The sequence below is a fragment of the Cygnus olor genome, chromosome 2 (assembly GCF_009769625.2).
Source record: "Cygnus olor isolate bCygOlo1 chromosome 2, bCygOlo1.pri.v2, whole genome shotgun sequence".
In the NCBI taxonomy this organism is placed as follows: domain Eukaryota; kingdom Metazoa; phylum Chordata; class Aves; order Anseriformes; family Anatidae; genus Cygnus; species Cygnus olor.
Genome location: NC_049170.1, coordinates 96,474,645 through 96,497,693, shown reverse-complemented (window position 1 = coordinate 96,497,693; position 23,049 = coordinate 96,474,645). Strand labels below are relative to the sequence as shown.

At 38.7% G+C, this 23,049-nt stretch overlaps 2 protein-coding genes across 13 annotated transcripts in view; one reads left to right on the top strand and one right to left on the bottom strand.

The window, feature by feature from the left end:
• The window catches only part of LOC121066060, a 22,571-nt gene extending 11,671 nt beyond the window's left edge, over positions 1–10,900 (bottom strand). For 3 of the 6 annotated variants that reach the window (XM_040549387.1, XM_040549390.1, XM_040549391.1), the window contains exons 1-9: positions 10,716–10,900; positions 10,512–10,589; positions 7,025–7,093; positions 6,538–6,568; positions 4,893–4,952; positions 4,415–4,495; positions 3,605–3,741; positions 2,150–2,272; positions 744–786 (exon numbers count right to left, since the gene is read on the bottom strand). In XM_040549387.1, coding sequence (XP_040405321.1) covers positions 744–786; positions 2,150–2,272; positions 3,605–3,741; positions 4,415–4,495; positions 4,893–4,952; positions 6,538–6,568; positions 7,025–7,093; positions 10,512–10,562 — 595 coding nt within the window. In that variant the 5' untranslated portion in view covers positions 10,563–10,589; positions 10,716–10,900. The remainder of the gene's footprint in view (positions 1–743; positions 787–2,149; positions 2,273–3,604; positions 3,742–4,414; positions 4,496–4,892; positions 4,953–6,537; positions 6,569–7,024; positions 7,094–10,511; positions 10,590–10,715) is intronic. The other 3 variants (XM_040549386.1, XM_040549389.1, XM_040549388.1) reach the window with 3 other exon arrangements.
• MSANTD3 (Myb/SANT DNA binding domain containing 3) lies at positions 7,145–23,049 on the top strand. Of its 7 annotated transcripts, none has more exons than XM_040549394.1 (4): positions 7,147–10,225; positions 11,117–11,228; positions 16,015–16,460; positions 17,689–20,540. In XM_040549394.1, the coding sequence occupies exons 3-4, from the start codon at positions 16,046–16,048 to the stop codon at positions 18,096–18,098; spliced, it is 825 nt and encodes a 274-aa protein (XP_040405328.1). In that variant the 5' UTR covers positions 7,147–10,225; positions 11,117–11,228; positions 16,015–16,045; the 3' UTR covers positions 18,099–20,540. The 7 variants fall into 7 exon arrangements, with proteins under 7 accessions (XP_040405329.1, XP_040405328.1, XP_040405330.1 ...); XM_040549396.1 differs by lacking the exon at positions 7,147–10,225 and adding an exon at positions 10,840–10,915; XM_040549399.1 differs by lacking the exon at positions 7,147–10,225 and having other exon boundaries at positions 10,932–11,228; positions 16,015–16,318; positions 16,412–16,460; positions 17,689–23,049.

The following is a 23,049-nucleotide window of genomic DNA, read 5'->3' as shown; positions in this document are numbered from 1 at the left end:
CTTCTCATTACTTCTACTGAGCTATTTTAAAACACAGTTTAGACATTAATATGCAATAAAACTATTTACATTAGTTTTAATTCAAGTCTGTATTTCCATGCAAGTCTGAGAATGAGAGTTTCATAGAAATTCTTATCCATTTTCTAGAATAGCATGCAGTTGGACTGTCTGTCCGTCCAGATGGTATTGTACAGCAAGTTTTGGAAGATTGATTAAACTGAGTGAAGAAGTCTCACAGATACCACGTTCCTACAGCTTTGTGAGAATCAAAGGCTGGTAAAACTGGAAAAGTTTTCCTCCACAGATAAGAGCTTTGGCTGTGCTTTGAGGATTCCATCTGGCTTTCTGGACTGCAGGTTAAATGCACACACTGAGGTCCAACCTGCTCATTCCGCCCAGTTCACCAAAATGCCTGTGAGCAGCTGGCGCTGCAGAGAGTACAGCTGTTACCAGGTAAAAAGGTAAATGTGAGGAAAATGTGAGGAAAAAGGCAAAGTGAGGAAGGCTTTGTGGGTGAAGGGGAGAATGGAAAGAGAGAGAAAGAGCCATAAAAAAGGTCTTTCTAGTTGCTCCTGGAAGAACTTGCCCATCCATCAAATTTTCAGTATACATAAACCTTACAAAACGCAGCTCAGAACATACGCGCACACTACCATTCTGACCAAATCTTTCAACCTGCCCTGAAAGAAAGCTATCTTAGATCACAGCAGGTTTACAAGTTACATCCCACTGAGCACACTTACATTCTTGCCATCTCCTCCTCATCATCGGGGCATCCGTAACAACCTATAAATAAAAACCATTAACGTTAGCTATTTTGTGGATACAGTTTTAATTTAGGTATTTCATCAAATATTTATTTTTTAAAGATATGACCGATAGTGGTACACACAAGTGTAAACCACTGAACGGACATGCAAGAGTAGTTACTTGAACAGTTATTTACTACAATTAAACCTGTTTTAAGAGCTTAAAAAAATAAAATAGCTGGTTTTAGAAAAAAAAAAACAAAACAATAAAATTAATTTATAACAGTTTATATACCCTCTACTTAAACATTCCTTAAATCACGAACAATTTTTTTATGGATGTAGTGAAACAGCTCATGGAAAGACAAAACAGTCTACAAAATATAAATGGAATTAATTATTTCTATGTCCACGACGAAAAATCTGAAACATACATATATGCATGTATGATTACCATCAACATAATGTAATTAATATTCTCCCAGTATGTTTATTTGCTTGCAAATAATAATAGTCTGCATGCAAACAGATTTCAGATTTAAGCACTTACAATTTTGCTGAAAGACAACCCTTGCATAATTAAGTAGGATTTGGGGCTTGTACAGAAAGAATACTTACTAGCATTAGACCTTGCCAAGAAACACTGCTTAACAAGCAGGCTGTTTACACATTGAAATTGATGCAGAGCACAAATTTAAGGTACGCCAAAAAGGACACTAAGCACCTGAGTTAAGCTGTCATGAACCAAAGTAGTGAGGTACACCTGAAGAAGAAGCTTTGCCAATATCCTGGCCAGATAAAGCTGGTAAACGTTTCTAAACATTATTGCAGTATAAACAACAACTGAAAGCAATATGAAGATAACTTCATAAGAACATGCTTCTAACAGTGCAACCCCTCAACAGTTTCAGCTCATGGTGCTCCGATGAACCCATGCCATTGCTGAGAACCTCACATCCACCTGCAAATTTGTATACTTTCCCGTGTATATCACTGATTTTTTTCATCTGTTTCTTTTGTGAACTGCCACAGGATGCTAACAGAGCAGAAACTCTAACCTAGAAAAGTATAAAGGTAGCTTCCTAGCAACAATTAAACAAATTGTTTTACATACACACACACACACACACAACTGGGAATTGGCTAAATATTAATACAGATATTTTGTATATTTGTGCTCCCTAGAGTTGTATTTCTGTACAGTCAGATAGCATGAGTATTATTTCAAACAAGAGAAATACTTAAATACTTATGATGGGAATGACCAATGCGAAATTGTATACAGAGTAATCTTGGAAGAAATATTAAAAAGACAAAAGCACTTGTAGTAAAGGTTAAAAAAAAAAAGATTTTTTTTCAGTTTATAAGTGTATAACTTCTGGCATTCTTAAGAAACGTACCTTCATTTGTTTTCTTCCCTCTTTCTTCTCAATTGTTAATGCAACTTGCCTAACTTTTCTGTTGAGTTCAGAGCCTTTACCCTTAACTTCATCAGATTCTGCTATCTCAGGATAATGTTGTTTCTAAAAAAAAATAACGAGATGCAAATCATGAAGTCATGCTTTATCCTATGCAATTCTTTCAAGATCTAGCACAGAAAGAGAGAATCATGGGAGAAAAATCAACCTGGATACATAAAAAACAGAACTTCCTGAAATGTTTAGGTATAGAATTGCAGACTAATTGAGGGGACTGAAGCTGAATCTTCAGCTGAATCTGCTCAAAGCAGGCTTGACATTCAACTCTGAACTGGCTGCACACGGCTTTTTCTACTTGGGTCTTGAAAACCACAGTAGACAGATTCTACAATCTTTCTGGGCTACCTGCTCCAATGCCTGACTGTCCTCACAGCAAAAAACTTCTTTCTTATGTAAAGTCAGAAATTCCCCTGCTTGAATAAAGTTTCCGGCCACGCACGTCCATGAAGGGCCTGATTCTGACTTCTTAATAACCTCCCCTGAGGTACTGAAGGGCTGCTACTAGATCCCCCTGCAGCTTTTTCTTCTCCAGCCTGAACAAGCCCAATTACCTTAGCCTCTTCTCACAGGGAGAGTGCTTCAGTCTCCTCACCATCTTGGCAGCTCTCCACTGAACTTGCTTAATTTCATCAATAACTTAATGGTTTGCAGAAGCACAAGGCTGGACACAGTATTCTAGATACGGCCTAAGAAATACTTCTAGATACGGCCAAAGAAATAGTCTCCTGCCTACAGTTAATCCATCCCAAGTGCATGACTTAAAAGTTACCCTTCTTGAATTATTATTACATTTTACAGTATTTAGGAATGTAACACAGATGGTGTAAACAGGAAGTACAAGAGCTAAGAAGAATAAAACCACCAATACAAGTCTCACTGAGCATATCCAGCTGAATTAACAAACAGAAACAGCAAGATCTTTAAGAAGGACATTGTTGCAGAACCAAAACAATACACCCTGTAACAACATTAGCTCCTAAGATATCTAAAAGATGGAACAATTTCTTCACTGATTCAGTTCTTTACAATAATTTAAAAAAAATAGTTATAAGCCTACTTCTAGTCAATTACAGCTGTGCATTTCCTTTTTGGCATTGTTAGTCAACCAAAATAAGATACACTAACAACTCAGTGTCAGCAACGCACCTGCACACACATTATTGACGAGGTGAATTTTAAATCCACTTATTAGACCATCAACATGTAAGACTGCAGTACAAATTTACATATTTTCACAAAACCTTATGCAACAGCTTAAAAACACCAGATTTTTTATTAAAATCTGACTAGCAAATTCTCTACTTAAACCATTATACCAATAATAATAATAATAATTAAAAGGAAAAAAAACCACACATCTTTACTGTAAAAACTCACCAAGTATGCCAGTCTATGCTTGGAGCCGCAAACGTGCATGAACATGTTACTCAGTCCTGTTTTACAGTGGCACAGTTGACACTCATAGAGAAAAGGGAAATTGTCTTTTGATCGGTATTCGATTATATAATTAAGTCCTGCATTGATTAAAAAAAAAGTTAGGAAATTTGATGTTTGCTGAAACAATGTGTTCTACTTGTTTCTTAGGCTCCAAAATATCAGTGCTAGCTACAAAAGAGGTATTAAAGGAAACTATCATTACTGCATGTCAAACATGTGGATTAAGATTTTTTTTAACTATGAGTTATTTCATCTTTTGGTTGTCTAGACTTCTTCAACATCAAACACATAAAACCAAATTTCTTTGAGATGCCTTATTTTTACCACAGCACTTGACAAAATGGAAAAAAAAATCCCTTAAAAATTAATAGCAACAGTTCTTTTGTTACTATTTGTACATTTTGATACATGCTCCTGTAGTTATTCTTCTAGTCCAGTACACTCTCCCTTCCCTCCACAGGGCTGGCAGCTACAATTGGACAAAAATAGTAAAGCTCATTTAAGTCCAAGTTTCCTTCTATCATATCACCTTAGACTGTTTACAGACCATACTCTCAGAAGCATTCTAGGCTAAATCTAACAGTTTTGTCACTAAGATTGGTCCCTTTCATACCATACTACTAGGTACTCAATGTAAAGTTAGTAAAAATCATAACGTCCATTAAAAGTTTACATTTTTACGATTAACTCAATACTCTTTTAAAGATAAACATCACACAAGCAAGCTATTACAGTATTAAAAACCCTCACCGAGTGCAGGTTCTGAATCTTTACATGTGTTAAGTTGCTCTTCCAAAGTCTGTCCATGAAATCTCTCTGGCTCAGTTTGCACTGTAAGATAAGATCAATTTCATGTAATCTCACATCATCCATCGATCAGTCTTCATGGTCTCAAAAAATCTCCAAAATGAAACGAAGTCCTGACTCTAACCTTCGGCCTAGAGAAAACATGCTAAGTAATTCACGTATAAGTGAATCCCTGCTCATAAAGAGCCCCACAGCCCAAATCAAGTCAGTTACTGAGAAACTTTATCCCCAAAATCATATTTTCACTTGTTTTATAACATCTTGTGTGCAAATATTATTACAAATATTTACTGTAAATGGGAAATACAATGAATAGAAATGAACTCCAAACAACCTTCTAAGATCTAGACATCTGTACCTCAAAACATTTCATTACTCTCTACACTTTCTTTTTTTTTTTTTTGACATTAAACATTCTTACCATAGTCAGGAAGTTTTTCAGGCGTTTTCACTTGATCTCCGGTGCCACCTGCAGCTTTAACTAAAACAAAAACACACACACACAGACACAAAAAAAACAGAAGTGGAAATTTGGTATAATATATATATATTTTTTAAAGAAAACTATAGACAACAAACATGCTTTGTTTTGAACGTGCTACATGATTTTGGGGATAAAAAATATTTATACCAAACAACAACAAACTTATTTCATGTCAGCCAATTCAATGAAGCAGGCAGAGGCAAACCAATGCAGTCTCTAGTTACCTTATAACACGGGTTTTAACACACAACACAAAATTAAATTCTTAAATAGTGGCTTAAATTCTAAGCAATTTTGACTGTAATTTAATTTATATAAAGACAACCTGCAACAAGGAGAAAGTCTGACTGATTCTCTATGATACCCATACCTTTTATTCCATAATTAACAAAGCTTTATTTCATAAATTTCAGGGCTACTTTAATCCAATGCATCACAGACATTCAATTTAAATCCACTGATCTTGAGACGCTTAAACCTCCTGCCTGTCAAGACACTTGATTCAGGCCAATAACCTTCCTGTCCTTTTTAAAAGCTCTACAGCTATCCCCTTCCCAGTCAAGTATTTTTTTTTTCTGTTGGCATATGGCATGTGTTAGGGCTGTGGTTGCAGAACGTTAAGAAAGACAGAGATAATAAGATAATAGCCACATAACGTGATCTGTCATCGAAGAACTGGGAGAGGGAGAGAGATCTATATAAGACGGGACTGGGGCGGGGTGGGGGGAGTGGAATGCCAATGCATGCAAAGGAAACAAGTTGTCATGAAGAGAAAACTACAAAGACTAAGAATATAAATCATATTCTGGTCACTAGAACTCATCTACTTTTTTTTAGTGTCCAATCAATCTGGGAAAAGGGAGCAGGGAGGAAGAGAAAAAAGACGTGTTGACCAATTCACCTCTAAACATTTCAGGGCATCTACGCTGATTAATATCTAATTGCTTAAATTTGCTTTAAAGACTGTACAAAATATCCCAGACTGGGTAGGTGCAATGACAATGCATACTTGGGCCACTACTTTCAAACTAAACCCCAGGAGCAGTGCACTGCACAAACCTGTATCACTGTACAAACCTGTAAATACATTTTGGTGCGTTATAAAACACAAGTAGGAAAAGTTATAGTTAAACCCTCATTCCTAGTGGAACTAGACTAGTTCATAAAAAAGTAAGTTTTAGTGATAATTTAAACCTATTAGAAGCACTTTGCTTCAGCTAAACAAAGATATCTGTAATGAGATCTTTAAAAAAGCAAATATAAAGCATGTGCAGAACACATACATTTAGGAAGTATATATATATTTTAAATGTAATTTCAATCTTGAATGTCTTTGAGGTTGCTCAAATTTTTAAATGTAAGCGATCATTAGTATTGTAGCTAGTGCATTTTAATAAACTTCGCTCACATTACTGATTTTTCACTGTAGGATTATACAGTTACGTCACCAAAGAACATAGGTCAGGTCTTAAAGCACAGATCTTGAGAAAGGCTTTTTCTTGTTTCATAAATACCTAAATTGGGGCAGGGAGAAAGCTGCACCTATAATATAGGATAGGAACTAAAAAAATCTTGCACTTACCAATACCATGAGCTTTCAGTGCTTCTTCCACCTAAGTTAGTGAATTATCAACAACCAAGGAAAAAAACCAGTCACTTAAGATTCAAAAGATAGCAATGTAAAAGTATCTTTGTTTATAAAATGAGTTAGATTAACACTAACACCTTAGATCACCTCAAGAAAATTACAGTATACTCAAAAATATATTTTCCCTAGGTACTCTATCATTTAAATAATTCCATTCTGCATTTATTATCGGTCCTGTATTCTGATGTATTCTCTGTCTCTACTAATCCAGAATACAAAACGCAAAGTTTTATCCATCTTTTCTGATGGTACCAATGTACAAAACTAAGTTCCACTTTATTGCAGTAAACAAAATAGCAAAGCAACAAAACAAGTTAAACATCTGAAATTGCACGCTCTAAAAAGATATTTCAATACTCCATTCTATTGCTAAATAAGTCTATAAAATCCGACAAAAGGTGCACTCAAAAACTGATCTTACCGTCTTATGCTTGAATCCAAGGAAGTGAGTCTGCAAGTTTAATGCAGAAGCACACCAGATTTTGCAAATCTAGGTTAAAGAGAAGAAGTGTTTCTAGCAGTGCACATAAACCAACAGAAAAAAAAAATACAACTGATATCAAAACAAATCACAACTGCTATTAAAATGTCAGCGTAGGCAAGTTCCATAAAAGTACTATTTCTCTAAGACAAACTAAAGAACTTTACTAGCCCTCAACTAGAACTTTTCTTCACGAGATTCTACAACCACCAAATAGCCACGTGATTAAAAGGAATCTCCACATCGCATAAAGGTTTCAGGTGTCGCCAGAATCCTGCTGCTATCTCATGGCATATTTTTGCGTGGATAAGCCAAGACAGATCCAAGATCTTCCTCACACCCTATCAACCAAGTCTGAACCAGAGGCAGTGCATACCTGTCACAAGCCTATACATGTGTCCAAAGCCAGTTTTTCTCAGAGCAGCAGGCAAAGTAACAGACTTGCGCTCTGATCTGTTTGGGGCCTGTCTCACTCACATGCATGTCAAGTGTTTCAGTCACAGCTGGTTTATTTCCAAATACTTCCTCCTCATCTAAAAAACATCTTTAAAAACAACAGCAATAACTCTGAGAAACAGATACATTATGATTTTATTTTTTTTTCTAATGAGGAGCTGCAGTTTAATCTTCCACTTCAAAAGAATGCCTTTATCTAGAAACATAATATTATTTCAATTAAATTAAAATTACTAATTATTTAATAAAATGATTGGCTTGGCTGTCTTGACACAACACAATCAAACATGCAAAAGACAGCAAAGTAAGTTTGATGCCAGTGCTATATAAGGAGAGAGGAAAAAGTAAAAAAAAAAAAATATGTTCAAATAATAACAAAATAAAACAAGTTGGTAGGAATCTTCATACCCACCCAGAAAATCTACCTGAAGGACCCTAAGAACAAAAGATGTCTTAATGTGTCTTCCTATCTTCTCCACCAGAGCAGCAACAAATATAAGCCTTAGAACAAGAAGACGAGCTCAAGATTCTTAAATTCTTTCAGAAGTTTTCAATACACCTGCTGCATCTACACCTCTACCTTCCTAACACCTGGGTCCCCATAGTCCTATGCTTTCTTGCATTCCTGCTCACTGAATCCTTTTGAAAGGGTAGTTTTGTCTTCTTGATGTCCATTGAGTGTATGAGACTAAAACAAAATTGACTAATTTATGCATATACAAAGAAGATAACAGCATCCCCAACATTCATTCTTAAAAGTGAGAACAGTAACTTCTTAAATGGGCTTTAAAAAATCTGAAATATGCATAACTAGAGTACGGTCGAGTTGCAAAAGCAGAAAGATTTCCTGTCCTGTTCAAAAATGTTTACATGGCAAGAGTTTCATCCTCCTACCACACCATAACCATGCATTTCTGTGCCAGATGTTCTTCTGTCATGCCTCGGAATACAAATTAAAACCCCACAAGACATCCCATGCCCTTCCAGTATAGGATCAACATTCAGGAGTCTCATCTACCCCAACAAAGTCCTAGAGTTCTCAGTCTCTCACACCTGGTTTCCAGTGCCCTGGCACTCCTGTTCACCAGAGTCGACACCACAAAGATGCAGAACCTGCCAAGATGCAGCAACTCTCACCACGCCCTGGGTGCACTAAGAACTTAGAATTGTCACAGCACTGCAGTCTACCTGCCACAACCCCAAGCACCTGGCCCACGACTGGTCTGGCCAAAGATTTATGGGCAGCTGAACCTACAAGGTCCTGCAACCCTGTGCAGGACAGTGGCGTAATACAGCTGACGGCAGTGGGAAGTTCCTCCCAGGAGGAGAATGGGCTCTCGAGGAGGTAGATCAGTGCTTAAAAGAAATCCATATAAAATCAGAGGCTCCAGGATACAAGATGGTACCACTGCTCCTCTCTCATGTCATCTTTGTACACTAAAGAGCTGCTGAAACCAGAAGTGGAGTACAGAGCCCAGCAGTAGCCAGACAGCTAAACACAGAGTCCAAACCCAGATGACCACTCTGATACACATGCTGTATGCTGATCTCTGTGTTTTGATAGCACAATGTATCATCATTCTGTAAAATGAGAAATCTCTGAGAAAAAAAGAAACAAAAAACATAACCATGGAAACACACAAACCTTTTTTCATTCCTGTTTTCTATCCAATTAGAAATAAAGAAAATGTTTTGTTTTTCTTTTCATCTGAGCCTCTAACAGATCACAAGAAAGAAGTTTTATTACTCAACATATGCTTCAGTATTCTTGCCCCTGCTCAGACAAAGATACTTAGCAGGTGTATGGACAGGCTTGTTTCAAGCAGACCACTGCCCTGGGTAAACTAAGGGAAGAAATAACATTTTGTAAATAACCTTAACATTTTTATGTATAAAGATCTATTTTTGAAAGGGAACTCCCATCGCAGCTTCTTGAACGTTAGCAAATTATCAACAATAACAATAAACTACCTAAAACTAAGAGACTATGCTCGTGTTTATGTGTCCTGTATTTGCACAAGATGTAATGGCAAAACTTTACAGTTAGTTGTTATTTTCACAATTGGTAAACTTCAGAACCCTAACTATCTGAACTGCAGATACTTTCTGTTGAGGTTTCAAAAAAAATATAGAGCAATTACTAAATTTGTAAGTTTATAAGGATCTCACAAAATTAACAATAGGGAAAGTACATTGAAAGATTAGAGAACACACAGGCAAGAATACTGTGCAATAAAGGTTACTAAGCAAAGCTGACCTAAGTTAAAAATGGAAATATGCTAAAACTGAGCAGAAGACGGGCAAATCATAAACCTAACACCATCACAAGCCAACTTGAACATAGCTGCTGTTTTCTCTGGTGTTCAGCAAGAAGTAGAACCAGTACAATAACTGAAACCGCCCATGTTTGGTTTGAATTCAACACGACAAAGCATTCACATCAAAATGTCATTACTTCCCTTAAGCTTCCTGAAAATAATGCTCTGAATCAAGAAGCTGAATGAAGCTAAATAACAGGGAACCAGGCACATCAACACTGTGGTAGCAAAACTGAAAGACGAAGGCTAAGAGGGGAGGAAGAGCTGCAAAAGACCTTCTCCTCACAGATTAATTCACTATATAAACAAGAAGGACTACTGGGGATCGGTTTGAGGAAGCCCAAAGCTGGCAACAGCTAATATGCAGGTAAGAAGGAGGCTGTAATGCAAGGCTGCTTTCAAAACCACGTTAGCTGTAAACCACTGCTGTCTTATACAAATTCTCTCTATGTGGTGAATGTCAGGTTTCAGCTGACTGTCATTCTGTACTAATAACTGGAATAACTACTTTTTGAAAAGGTGAAGTATCAGGCCAAAAACATGTTCAGAGATTCCCCAGAAGAAAAAAACACCGGTTCAGCTCAAGATAAAGAGTTCAAACTCGGTTCAGTTCGATTTCGCGTTAGTTACAATTCCCAGCAAGCAATACTTACGTTGCAGTAGAAGGGGTTTACCTGCTTCTTTATCTCAGCTTCAGGGTCCATGGTTGAGCTTCAGATGATATGGCAACTCTAGGGAAAGTACCAAAATAAAAAAGATTGTTATTTTAGATCCAGGAAATCGCCCAAATCCCCGGGGCACGGCAGGAAACCACTAGAGCTTCCCTCGGGCAGCACAACACCGCCGGGAGCCCTCGCCCACCCCCGGCAGCAAGACAAAGGCGGCCGCCGCCGACCTTCCCCGCGACCCCTGGGCTGCGCTGCCCTCCTCAGGGCCGCCACATGGCGGCCGCGCCGCCCCACCGGGGGACACCGCAGAAGGCGGCGGCAGGGCCCTGGCGGCCCGGAGAGCCCCCGGGCCGCCGCTGGGAGCGCTGTCGGAGGCAGAGCCCGAGCTGGTGCCGTGGGGAGACGAGGGAGGGACGGACGGAGGAGGGACGGACGGAGGGAGGTGGCGGCGCTTTGTTGCCAGCCCGGGGCCGGGGGGTGGGCTCGCCCCCGGGAACGCCGCCTTGGTTGTGGGGCCGCGCACGGCCGGTCTCCTTCCTTCCCTCCCTCCTCCCTCCTTCCATCCCTCCCTGCTTTCCTCCCTCCCTCAGATGTTCCTGAAGCCGCATGTCCGCCCTGGGTGGAGCGTCCTTCTTTGTCGAGCGAGGAGCTGTTCTCCCGGCTGGCTCCGGCACAAGAGGAGCGAGCGAGGAAATATAAAAGGCAAGCGCCGCTTGAGGGGTGACAAGTCCGGGGGAGGGAGAGCCCGGTGGGATTCCTGCTTGTGCCTCTTTTCGGGGGGAATTGCAGGGGAATTTCAGGCGGTCCTTGGGAATAGCAACCTGCAGCCCTCACCTTTCTTTGCCACGAACTGTTTTGGATGGCCTCCATAGGCACCGGGATGACCCGTGTAAAATATCCTTATAGAATCATTATATCTATGCCTTTGCAATATTACATGTATTTAAAAAAAAATACATAGTACGTATATAAAATGTACCAGAAGAAATCCAGGCGAAACACTGTGAATTTTAACTAATAGATGGTTTTCTTCGTTTGCTGGACAGTCCATGATAATTACTAATTTGTGTTACAACAGATAAAAGCACTCAACTGCATTTTTTAATTATTTTTTTATTTTTTTTAACCGTTTGCATGTGACATGTTTTCCTTGCAGGTCTCATTCATGTTTGTAATGTGCATCTAATCACCTAGTGATTGCACATCTCAAGGTAGGTAGGGTCAGGCCTGGAACAGCCCGATGGAAGGATGCTCTGTGTGGAAAACCTAACATTTGAGGAAGGAGGAGGCTGTTTACTGCTGGTTCTCTCATTCTCCAAATGAAACATAAACCTGTTGTTGTGACTGGATTTGGTCATTGCATTCCCATGCCTTTCTTTCACCCCCAGACACTGGATGAAAAGGACAGCATTTGTGACTGGCTACCAATGCTGTAAATGGCTGATTACGCTTAATGCTTCATCAGTAATTTAAGTTGGATAAATAAATTTTCTTTTTTTTTTTTTTAGTCCTTAACTATTTCTGAGAGCAATCCTGTTAGCACTGGCAAATGAATTCCATTTTCACACCGTAAGTGACTACAGTTTGCAGGCAAACTGTTATTTTTGTTTTTCGTTAGAGTAACCTTCACATTTGGGTTAAGGCTTCCATCATAATTTTCTCCTTGCATTTTCTCATGCCTAAAGAAATATTTCAGGCTCTGAACATGCTCACATGTGCCAACGTGAAGTGATTTTCTTTTTCAAAATGTGCTTTTTTGTAACCGGTTGGAGTATGAGTGTGTGTTTAGATGTGTGCAAGCAAAATAATATACATTTACGTACTTATGAACATATGTACATTGCTTCACTTGTGTAATCTTTTTTCCAAGAAATTCTTCCAGCAGAGCACAGTCCTTCCTTTATAGTCTTCAAGAGAAGAACGCCACACAGCATTTCAAAGTGTCAGGAATTGGGAGATATTTTTGTTATTTTTAAAGTGATAGAGGTTTGTGTGAGAGAGGTACTTAGGACACTGATTTGTTTTAATGCAAGTTATGAATGGAGCTATGCCAAAGAAGATAATTAGGATAAAGTAATTCCTTACTGCACAGGACAGTCTAACAGCCTGAGCACCTGTAAGAGTGTGGGAAGCTTTCTGTTCTTTGTTTCTTTGAATTTACGGTGCAACTGTCCTCATGTGCAGTCGCATTCCCAAATCACATTCCCAAATCAATCCTGTTTTTTGCATGAGCTATATGCAATAAACTGCTTCCATTTCCACACAGATTCCTATGTGCTAAATTTTATCCTGGGCATACATCTTGGAAGGATCTTTCAGCCTCGAAATGGAAATTATTTCACTTTGTGAGAGTCCTTTCTTGTATTCCACTGAGGAGCCAGTGGGCTGTCAAAAGGTGATTGATATCCATAAAAAAAAGGGTGAATACAAATGCATGGTAGTATTTTGCTGCAAATCCTCAGTGCTGTAAATTTTCTGACATCTCAGAGTGCTTTCAACTTACCTTATTGAAAATAGGCTTTCATATAATGAAGTAAGCAGGCTGAGTGTGTAACAGCTTGAAAAGAAGCTTCAAGAATTTTGATTTTATTCCTCTGTATTAAGTGCATTAAACTGCTTTCAGCAATTCTCGAGTTCTTTTATGCATCCTAATCATAATCCTAGCTTTGTCATGGAAAGGACACCAGTGCAGTGTGTATGTGTAGGAAAAGTAGTTAGGAATGTGTATGGGGGAGGGAAAGGCATTAGTCTTGTATTCTTCTCAGAGCAGAACCTATGTTTCCACTCTTAAACGTACACCATCTGAGCTTATGACTAAGGAATCTCAGATCCTATCACAGCAAAAATAATAGCAATAAGTGAAAATGGGGTATAAAAGTGATACTTAGGGGTTTGCTGTGGCAGCAACCAGGAAAGATGAGCTTTTATCCTAATACACAGGGTGTTAATATATACGAAGTTACATTTTGAAGTATTTAAATGTTTGCCGATATCGGTTGATCTCTGACAGTCTTTGTAGCCAAATACTTAGCACCTTTAGCACCTGGAATCTAGAAGTCCAGGTATTATTAAGTTTAACTTTTTGAACTTAGTCTCCAAAGTTCCTGAAAACCCATTGTTCTGCTAATCAAAGCAATTTTCTACAAATAAATACCACTATTTTTAGTCTGAGTTTCTTGCGTCCTTTCAAAGCTAGAAGCAAGATTTACATGCCTCAGTGGAAGGCCCGTGAAACCTCTGATCCTGGCTTTTTGGGGTCATCAGCTATTGGATCTTATGACTTGCTGGAGGGATTGCTTTCTGTTCTGCCTCTCAGTGAAACTAAGGCTAAGACAGATTGAAACATCAATATTTAGTTCCAAGAATTTCACTGAAGCAGCTGTCCAAAGCAGCTCAATGGTTTGGAATGGTACAGTAAGTACCTAAGTAAAATCAGTTAGCAGATAGAGTCTATTTCATTATAGGTCTCTTTTATTCTACGGGTTTTGAGAGCTGTTTCATGGAGCCAAGTTCCCAGTTTGCATTATTATTTTTTTTTTGATTGCTCGTTTCTTGACTTTTTGGCTTATTTATTTACTTACTTTATTTAAGGAACTTCTGCAGCAGATGTTCTCTTCTGTGTATTAGACCTAGACGTTATAATAATGATTGGTATGTGATACTTTAAACTTTGTTTACACGCACATAGCTTGTGCTCTGAGATTGTAGGTGCTTGAGAATTCCTGCTCACCAACACATGGAGTGCCTAAGTTTTCACAGAGATTAGTAAATAACTTGATAGAGTGTGAAGGAGGAAACACTGGATCTGGGAACCTTACACCCTTACATCCTGATGCCCAGCTCTCATCCTTCTCCCACCTGTTTCTTTCTTGCGTAATGAACAAGCTGGTCTGTGAGCAGCAGAGCTAACGAAGCCTGGTTTCCTATGGATCTATGCCCTTTGTCCACTAAATCCTGTCTGCTCCAAAACTCCAGCTCTCCCATTGACACCAGCATTTCTGAAGAGACCGCAGAACTGCGACTAGCCAGGATCTATGTAGGTTCCAAGTGTCCAGTCTATGTGTACCCAGTGATTGCCTGGTTGAGCACTGACAGAAATAAAGTACAGAACTGGGTGCTTCTTTTTCACTAGGGGTACAAATTGGCTGCTGCCAGTGACTTAGCATGCTTAACTGTATATTGTAGTTTCTTAAACTCAGACTATTACTATTTTCTATTCACTTTTTTTCAGCTTTGCTATTCTGTGCTTTGTTCAACAGCCTCCTCCATCCCTCAAATCCTCTTCTTTCTTTTTCTGGGTTTTATCATATGGGCTATAATAATCTTTATCATCTTTAGAATATTCCTGTTCTCATGTGAAAGATGGTTTCTCATTTTGATATTAACTTGTCTGTTAGCTTTCTTTGTTAGTATAAATAGTTGCCTTCACTGAAAGAGGTGAGAATAAGTGTAAGTATTTAGACATTTGGAGGAAAGGAATTACGAGGATGGTACAAAGAGAATGCTAATGTAGTGGAGTTAAGAAAAAAAAATATTTGGACTGAAAAAGAGGAAATCTGACTGTGGCATCTACTGAATCATCAGGTAACATTATGAGAGAAGTAGTAGAAACAGTAGGCAAAATACTAGAAAAATCATTCTGGGAAAGAGTTCTAGACTGTTAGGAACATGAACCAATTATGTATGTTCTGTCCCTGAGTTTTATGTTTAAAACCGGAAGAAATGTGAGCTAAGAAGTAACGCTTTTCCTTTTTGTACATAACTATTCAGAAGTTTCTGCCCAAGACTTGAAACTAACTGGGGCTGCACAGTTATAGAGGGAGTGAGATCCTGGTCAGGATCCTTCTCACTGCTGGGTGTCAGTCCAGAAGGGCTGAGTGTGGGGGAGAACCAAACTATCAGAAGTCTTTAAAAAGAGATCTTTTTAATATAATTTCTTACAGAACTTTGAAATAATACAGAAAGGATGTAAGGGAGAAATCAGTTATACCTATACAACAGGGACAGAAGAGGGTCTTTTGTGTACCCAAGGAAAGACAAACCTGCTGAAGACAACATTAGATTTAAACCAGAAGTGATCAAGGGCTGGATTTCAGAACTTGCTCCACGGTTCAGGGCTTTGAAAACTCTCTGAGTGTAATGAATAGAAAAACAAGGTGTTAAAAACAAGTTACTAAGTAAATTGAACACCAAATATTTTATAGCAAGACAAAATATAACAAAGGCAGGAAGCATCTTTTCATTAACATATACTTCTTATGGAACTGTGTAGCCACTAAAGTAGCAATAGAAACCAGCTTATAATTACGCTATCTAACCTGAATGTTTTGTTATTTACCGTAGAACTATGCACAAGCTTTTCTAGATAAGGAAGTGTTTTGGAATCAGAGGTTATATTTAGGAGTTGTTTGCTGAAACACAATTACTTGATACTGTAACCAGTTCTAATGTGTTTTTTTTTTCTTTGTTTTCAACATTGTTTTCATAGGATCTTTGGCTTCTTGGAGAAACAGTAAAAAATGCAAAACGAAATAATAAAGCCTGCTAAATACTTCTCAGAAGTGGAGAAGAGTGTGCTGCTTGCATTGGTTGAAAAGTACAAATATGTACTTGAGTGTAAAAAAAGTGATGCAAGAACTATTGCCCTGAAACAACGCACCTGGCAAGCTCTAGCTCATGAGTATAATTCGCAGCCCAGTGTATCACTGCGAGACTTCAAACAGTTAAAGAAATGCTGGGAGAATATCAAGGCACGGACAAAAAAGATAATGGCACATGAAAGACGGGAGAAGGTAAAAAGAAGTATTAGTCCACTTATAAATACTCACATCATAGGGAAGGAGAAGATTGCCAGCATAATGCCTGAGCAAATGTACTTTTTGCAGAGCCCACCAGAAGAAGATTCGGAATATCACCCTGATGCTTCTAGTCAAGGTATAAATGTTGTTGTGATGATGCATGTAGTTTTCTTTTGTCTGTGGTTTTGCCAGTGATTTCTTTTTTTTTTTTTTTCTGCCAGCAATCTAAATCTATCCACTTAGCTGTGACTGCTGGTTACAGAAAAGTAATTTCAGAGCTGTGATATTACAAGACTGTCTATTTCCCTAGGCCCCCAAGAGTTAAACTAAGATCTTAGCCTTTTTTTTTTTTATCTAAGTCAGTTTTTGACATATCTTCTGCTTTGTAACAAGCATCACAGCAGGCATCACACTGGCTTTACAGAGAACAGAAGGGTCCCAAGGATATTTTGATCCTTTGTAAAGTGTCATTTTGTTGGGAAAAGGTCTGAGCAATAAAAACAAAACAATCCACCAGCAGCAAATTGATAGACAACTATCTGCTGCAAGAGTTCCCTGCAGGTCTTCCCTCCTTTCTGTTCAAGAAGGACTAAAAAATGTTTGTAGAATCGTATTTCACACTGCAGTCCACACTGGAGAATGGCATTTTTGAAAAAGGTTGAGTACTATATTCTTCTTTGTTTGGCAAGCATACACAGAAGGAATAGTACAAGACTATAAGGGAGCATACCTACAGTCCTTTCTTGCAGACTTCAGGAATGTCCACATAAGACTTTTCTTGCTAAAAAGAAAAGAGTAATTGCATTGTTAGATAACATTCTTGCATCTTCTCTTTCATGATTGTATTTACCATAAGTAAAGACAATAAATTGCAGTGGTTACTATTATATTCCATGAGTAGTTTCTTTTATTTCAGTAGAACAAGTAGAACCTTGTTGAAGTTAGAATAATATTAATTGTTTTCCAGAAAATATACAACACTGTGTTTATGCTATATGCAGTAATGATGAGGAAGGAGTAAGTAGTAGCCTTCCCCGTATTTCCACAGTCTGTTGGTGTTATTGTAGATGCGACTCTTTACCTGACACTCAGATCTTTCAGGAGATGATTGCAGGTCACATAGAGATTTGGCTTAAACATCTGCATTAAGGTTCAGCTCCAGGCTCAGCCAAGCCCAGAATGGTTCAGTTCAGATCATTATGTCCTCAGTATTTTATACTAGGACAGCATTATGTGGTGGCTGCTCTATTCTGGTACAGAAGCATAAGGTTTAGATGTATACAGCTCTAGATATTATCACAAGTTTGTGTTTCTTGAGGGAGAAGAGGGGTATACTATAATACTTTTTCTTTTCTGTTTTACAGAGTCATTTGTCATCTCAAGTAGAGAACTTTGTGAGGAAGAGAAAGAGCTGGTACATTTCCCAGTGTGTGAAGGTACCTCCCAACCTGAGCCTTCGTGTTCTGACGTCAGAATAGCAGCGGATAAGAACTACAGAAGTAAAGCGTCTCAGGAAAGTGCTCTGAAAAAGATGCATGAGGAAGAGCATCATCAGCAAATGTCAATTTTGCAACTGCAGTTAATCCAAATGAATGAAGTTCATGTGGCAAAAATACAGCAAATAGAAAGAGAATGTGAGATGGCTGAAGAGGAACACAGGATAAAAATGGAAGTGCTAAATAAAAAGAAAATGTATTGGGAGAGAAAACTGCAGACCATCACAAAAGAATGGCCTGTATCATCCTTTAACAGACCCTTTCCTAATTCACCATAGAGCATAAAGTGGCGGAGTCAGTCTGATTGAGCACATTTATAAGTAACGCGCACTGGAAAGAGGGTGTTTTAATGTGAATGTACAGTGACAGGATAGGTGCCCAGCTGATAGGGAACACACTTTGATGCTTAACATTTAGGGAAACACTGGTAGAGTCTGCCAAGGGCAGAACGGTACTGTTCATTTGTAGGTAATCCTGACTTTTGTAACTTTCAGACATACGCAGTATTCTAAAATGTGAACATATTTTCTGCTCTCAGAATACCCTAACATCGTTTGAAATTTAAGGTATTCTGGGTCTTCTTTCATTGGGTATTCTTGAAAAAATGTAACAGCTTTAAACATCAGATTACAGTGTTTATTTTGGTTTCTAGCTCTTCATACCTACCATTTCCTAAATAAAAGCAAGGGTTGCTCTCTGCTATTGAGAGAAAAAGCAGTTGACAGATGTTATGCTGGGGCACAGAAAAACAAAACAAAGCAAACTTTTAGCCTCTGGTTAATATAGTCCGTAACCTACTCTTCATAGAAGATGTGAAAGTGAAGGAAGTAGCAAAAGCAACACTGTAGTAATTGAGCACTTTGCTTGTGATGAACAGCAGTAATATTTTCTATCTGGCTGGCTGATTGAGAGAATGGCTGTGGAGTGGCCCTTGTGTTCTTTGAGCCTTGACCCTTATGAAGTTGTAAAGAAGGTGACTTCTTCCTCAGAAGCCCCTGTGCTTGTCCTCTCTTTTCCAGGCCTGTCTTGTATTCAAGTAGAATACCGAAATAGGAGGGCCGCATGCTGCTGCCAATGCTATGTGCTGTGCACGTGGAATCGTTCTGAGGGGAAGACCTTTTTAACAATTCATAAAGCTCTTAAAATGTAGCAAGTCATCTAGTCCATCGGCAAAGTTTCCCTCTGTCTCCCCATGCAATACTTAGCAGCTAACTGGAGTATTTCAGCCTCGCTAGAAGAAAGGCTAAGACTTGCCTTCTTTTCCATAGCTTTGGGTGGTAAGCTAGGGGATCATTCCTGTATTGGAGTTCTGTTTTATTCTGTCCTGTGTGTTAAGGTGATGTATTTCTTTGCTTTGCTGTCAGTGAGAAGTGACAGACATGATTTGTATGAAAGCATTCCCATGAAGGCCCCCGCAGAGTTTGGGGGCCCAGAATAGTCGATGGTAGGAAAGCACAAATAAAGATAATCCTTCCTTAGGCAATAGTTTGTTCTAGTGGGGCAAGGGTTAAGAAAATATGAAATACAGAACTCCATAAAGATTCATAAGATCTTCTGATGTGTGAAAAGCTGTTTTGTAGGAAGCTGTACTGCCAACATTTGAAGCAGTGAGAAAAATGAAGAAAAGCATATATTTTCAATGAAAATCCCAAGTATCCCATTATTCAATAATGCATTTTTAGGTCACGATTAATAAGGTCACATCTAGACAGAGAGCAACATATTTAAATTAGGGTATGGCACAAAACATGCTGTTCTTCCCGGTTACACTCCTATTTCTTCCCTGGATATTCTTTCTGGTGCAATTTGTTTTGGATTTGGTTTTTGGCAGTTGGTTTCTTGCTGTTTTTTTTTGTTATTATTATTTTCCCTTTGAACTCCTTTCCCTGCTGGTGATTCATCTTTGCAAGCACTGCCATTATCAACCACAATACTCACAGTGGTTAACGCTGTGGTACATGCACTGCTCCCTTCAACATGCTAACACCAGCAAATGCAATAGGAGTGATTTATCGCAACTTATTTTATATTACAGAGGAAAAAAAAGGCAATTTTTGCAGAGCTGCTGCAGGATTATAGAGCAGGTCATGTATGAAATCTGAAGACAGATCTTTTTGACAGGAGACTCAGTTTTCTTATAAATTGGCTGTATGAAGGAAGCAGAGGACTTCCAAAGGAAGATATAATTATGGATGCTTTTTTTTTTCTGCTGCATGGAAACAATATTGGAAAGTAGGACAATGATGCACAATAATGGTAGAGGCAAAAGAAAGCAGTGAACAGGAGTGAGGACCTTTATGGTCTGAGGTTGCATTCTGTGTTTCTGGAAGGCAAGTCAGTTATTTGAGTGGTTATGACAGTTGGTTAGGCACCATCCAGAAAAGAGATAGAAAAGATATTTCTCTTAGCCAGTGATAGGATTCTTTCCACACTGCTCCAAAGCGAAAGTAATTTGAAGCTCTGTCATTAAAACTAAGTGTGCTAAGGTGTCAAGAGGTGACCAATGGAGACAATTTCAGCACTGTGAAGAGAGCAAGAATGGAGAGACAATCCAGGTCTAGATAGCCTTGTGGTAAGGTATGAGTAGTCCAGGGAGAATCAGTGATGTTTGAGATAAGGGTGGTTTTGACTCCAGAAAGCTATAACGTTGCTCGTGAAAGATTGTTTTATTTTTGTATGTAAAAAAAAGTCATTTAAAGTATGCATGTTTTCAGACTGTACTAAGTGGGTAATGTCTTTATTTTGGTATGCATACCTATTCTGAACCCAAAATTTACAGTTCTTAGGCTGAACAATAGAACCTTTTAATTCAGCTTGTACTTCAAAGAAAGAAAATCAAAGAAAGAAAATCACAGGAGAAAAATTAAAAAGAACCAAGATGAAGATACGAAAGAAAGAATGATCAGTACATACACAGAGGAAGAATGGGCATGTCACACCTAACACAAATGATCCAGCATGCTGTTGTGGTGGGCTTAATGAAGACCCAGGTTTTTGCTTTCCCATCTGTGGTCGACTGTTGGCTGCTGTAAGGTTGGTTGATAGAAAAATGTCAAAGATCAGCGTGATGAAGTAATGTGTCTCCTTGCCAGGCTTTCACTTCTCCACCTAATGGCTTTATAAAGTGATTGGTGTGATGGAGTTCAAATGACATGAGAAATGCGGGGTTTTGTTTGCTTGTTTGTTTTCAGTTCCTCTGGTTTTAGATTTTGTCTTTTCTTTTGTCCAACTTTTCGTAGTTGTAGTATCGCCATCCCAGAAAATGTCAATTTGTTCCTCTGACTTTTTTTTTCCAGCTTACATCATTGAGATACTTTTCATATCATTGTGTTTTCCTGTTAAACATCTGGCCAAGCTAAATAGGCATTTTCCCAAGTTTTTTCAAAGATAAACTACAGCAGTGCTAAAATACCTATTCTTCTCTGGATTTGTTATAAAGTTGTTGGCAAGAATGAAATTAAAAGATACACTGGGCCAAACGATCCCTGTTTAATTCCATAAGAAAAAACATACCAGACAGATATGGATATTTCTCGGACTCTGTTCTTACAAAGAGAAGGTATGACCTTCTAGCCAAGGTGAGGCAAATTTCTTCATGCTCTCCAAAAAGACACTAGCCTGTTCCTAGCTCTGTCTCTCCTTGGAGATCACCTAACTTATCTGATATAAATCGTCTTTATTTGATAAGTTTTTCCTTTGCATTTATTCCCTACATCTGCTTCCTCCTCCCCCCCCCCCCCTTTTAATTTTTTTTTTTACTAGCAATATGTGCAGGAGATTTCATCCAGAGTTACACATTATGCTCTTTTCTGTCTTGGCCAGACTGCCTATATCACATCTGAACATGAGATGGCTGCTCCTCCCAGTCATCTTCTTCCACAGCCACATAAAGTATGGTCACTTAGCCTTTTCTGCACACCTGCCCACACGTTCTGCATTCTGGGCACAGGCTAGGAAACACAAAAGAGGATTTTGGAAAGGGGTTGGTGTAGAGAAAGGCTTGTACAGGGAGAAGCACTTTCTCCATCCCAGCTCTGTGTAATTCTAGGAGGACAGCCTGACTACAAAGTCATGAGTATCAGAGCTAATGCAGGATGCTGAAGCTGTGTAATTGGTACTGATTCTTCATAAATCCTTGGGGTTTGTTTAGGTTTGGAGTTTCTGGTAACAAAGTTCCTTCTTGCTAGGTAGTTGAAGAGTCTCTGGAAGATTTTCAGAGCCTCACCTCTTGACCTTGACAAAGAAGTAACCCCTCCTGCAATCCATGATAGTACTTCCTTTAGGGCCCAAGCTGCTCTATCACAGAGCAAGGGATCTTGCTGTTTACCACAGATCCTCTCCGTGACACTCCTCCCTACACAGTAGAGATGTCTTTAGCCAGGACTAAATGTCCATCCCTCCTGGGCCATTGCTCAGAGAAGATGTCCACACCGGGGGCAGGTACAGCCGGTGGGGCCTAGCTTAGCACTAGGGCCGAAGCAGGCCTCTTGCGGCCCCATGAGCAGCAAAATGTATCGTGGCCCAGGGCTACCCTTTTCTGAGTTATACCACATCTTGTGCAGCTGAGGATGTAGTCCTGGATTTTGTTTGCAATACTAAATGTTTGCAGTCTCTCAAGACTTTTTTTTTTCTACTGCTTGTAGCTACAGTGGCTTTTACAACGCATCCTCTTCCTTCTTCCACACTCGCGTTTTAATCCTTCCCATTCATCCTGAATTTCTGTGGTCACAGCGCCATATTCCCAGCTGTTTTTCTCATGATAACGTTGAAATGAAAAACTCCTACACATTTATATAGTGTTACTTTGGGGTTAGGTGAATTACATGTAAATCTTAAAATAATATTTTTATTTAAGTAAAGTCCATCACAAGTAGTCCTGTGATTTCATATTTTGAGCTAGCTTGTTCAAAGCTGTTCTTACATAACTGATACATCTAAGTGTTTTTTGTTTGTTTGTTTGTTTGTTTTCCATTTTTGGCTGTCTTTTCACATTAATTTTCTATTTCTTCTTCAGGCAGTTAAATGCAAAACTCACATATCATGAGTCTTCCTGAACTTTGTCTCTAGGTAGATATTCAGAAATATTTCTGTGTAAAGTCAGTACTAACATGTACCAAAATTACATTTAGGTCAATAAAATAAACCAAGTAACAAGCTGATGGGATAATGTGCAGAAGAGAAATAGAGAAATAAGAGAGAAAGAGAAAGAAAGAAAGAAAGAGAGAAAGA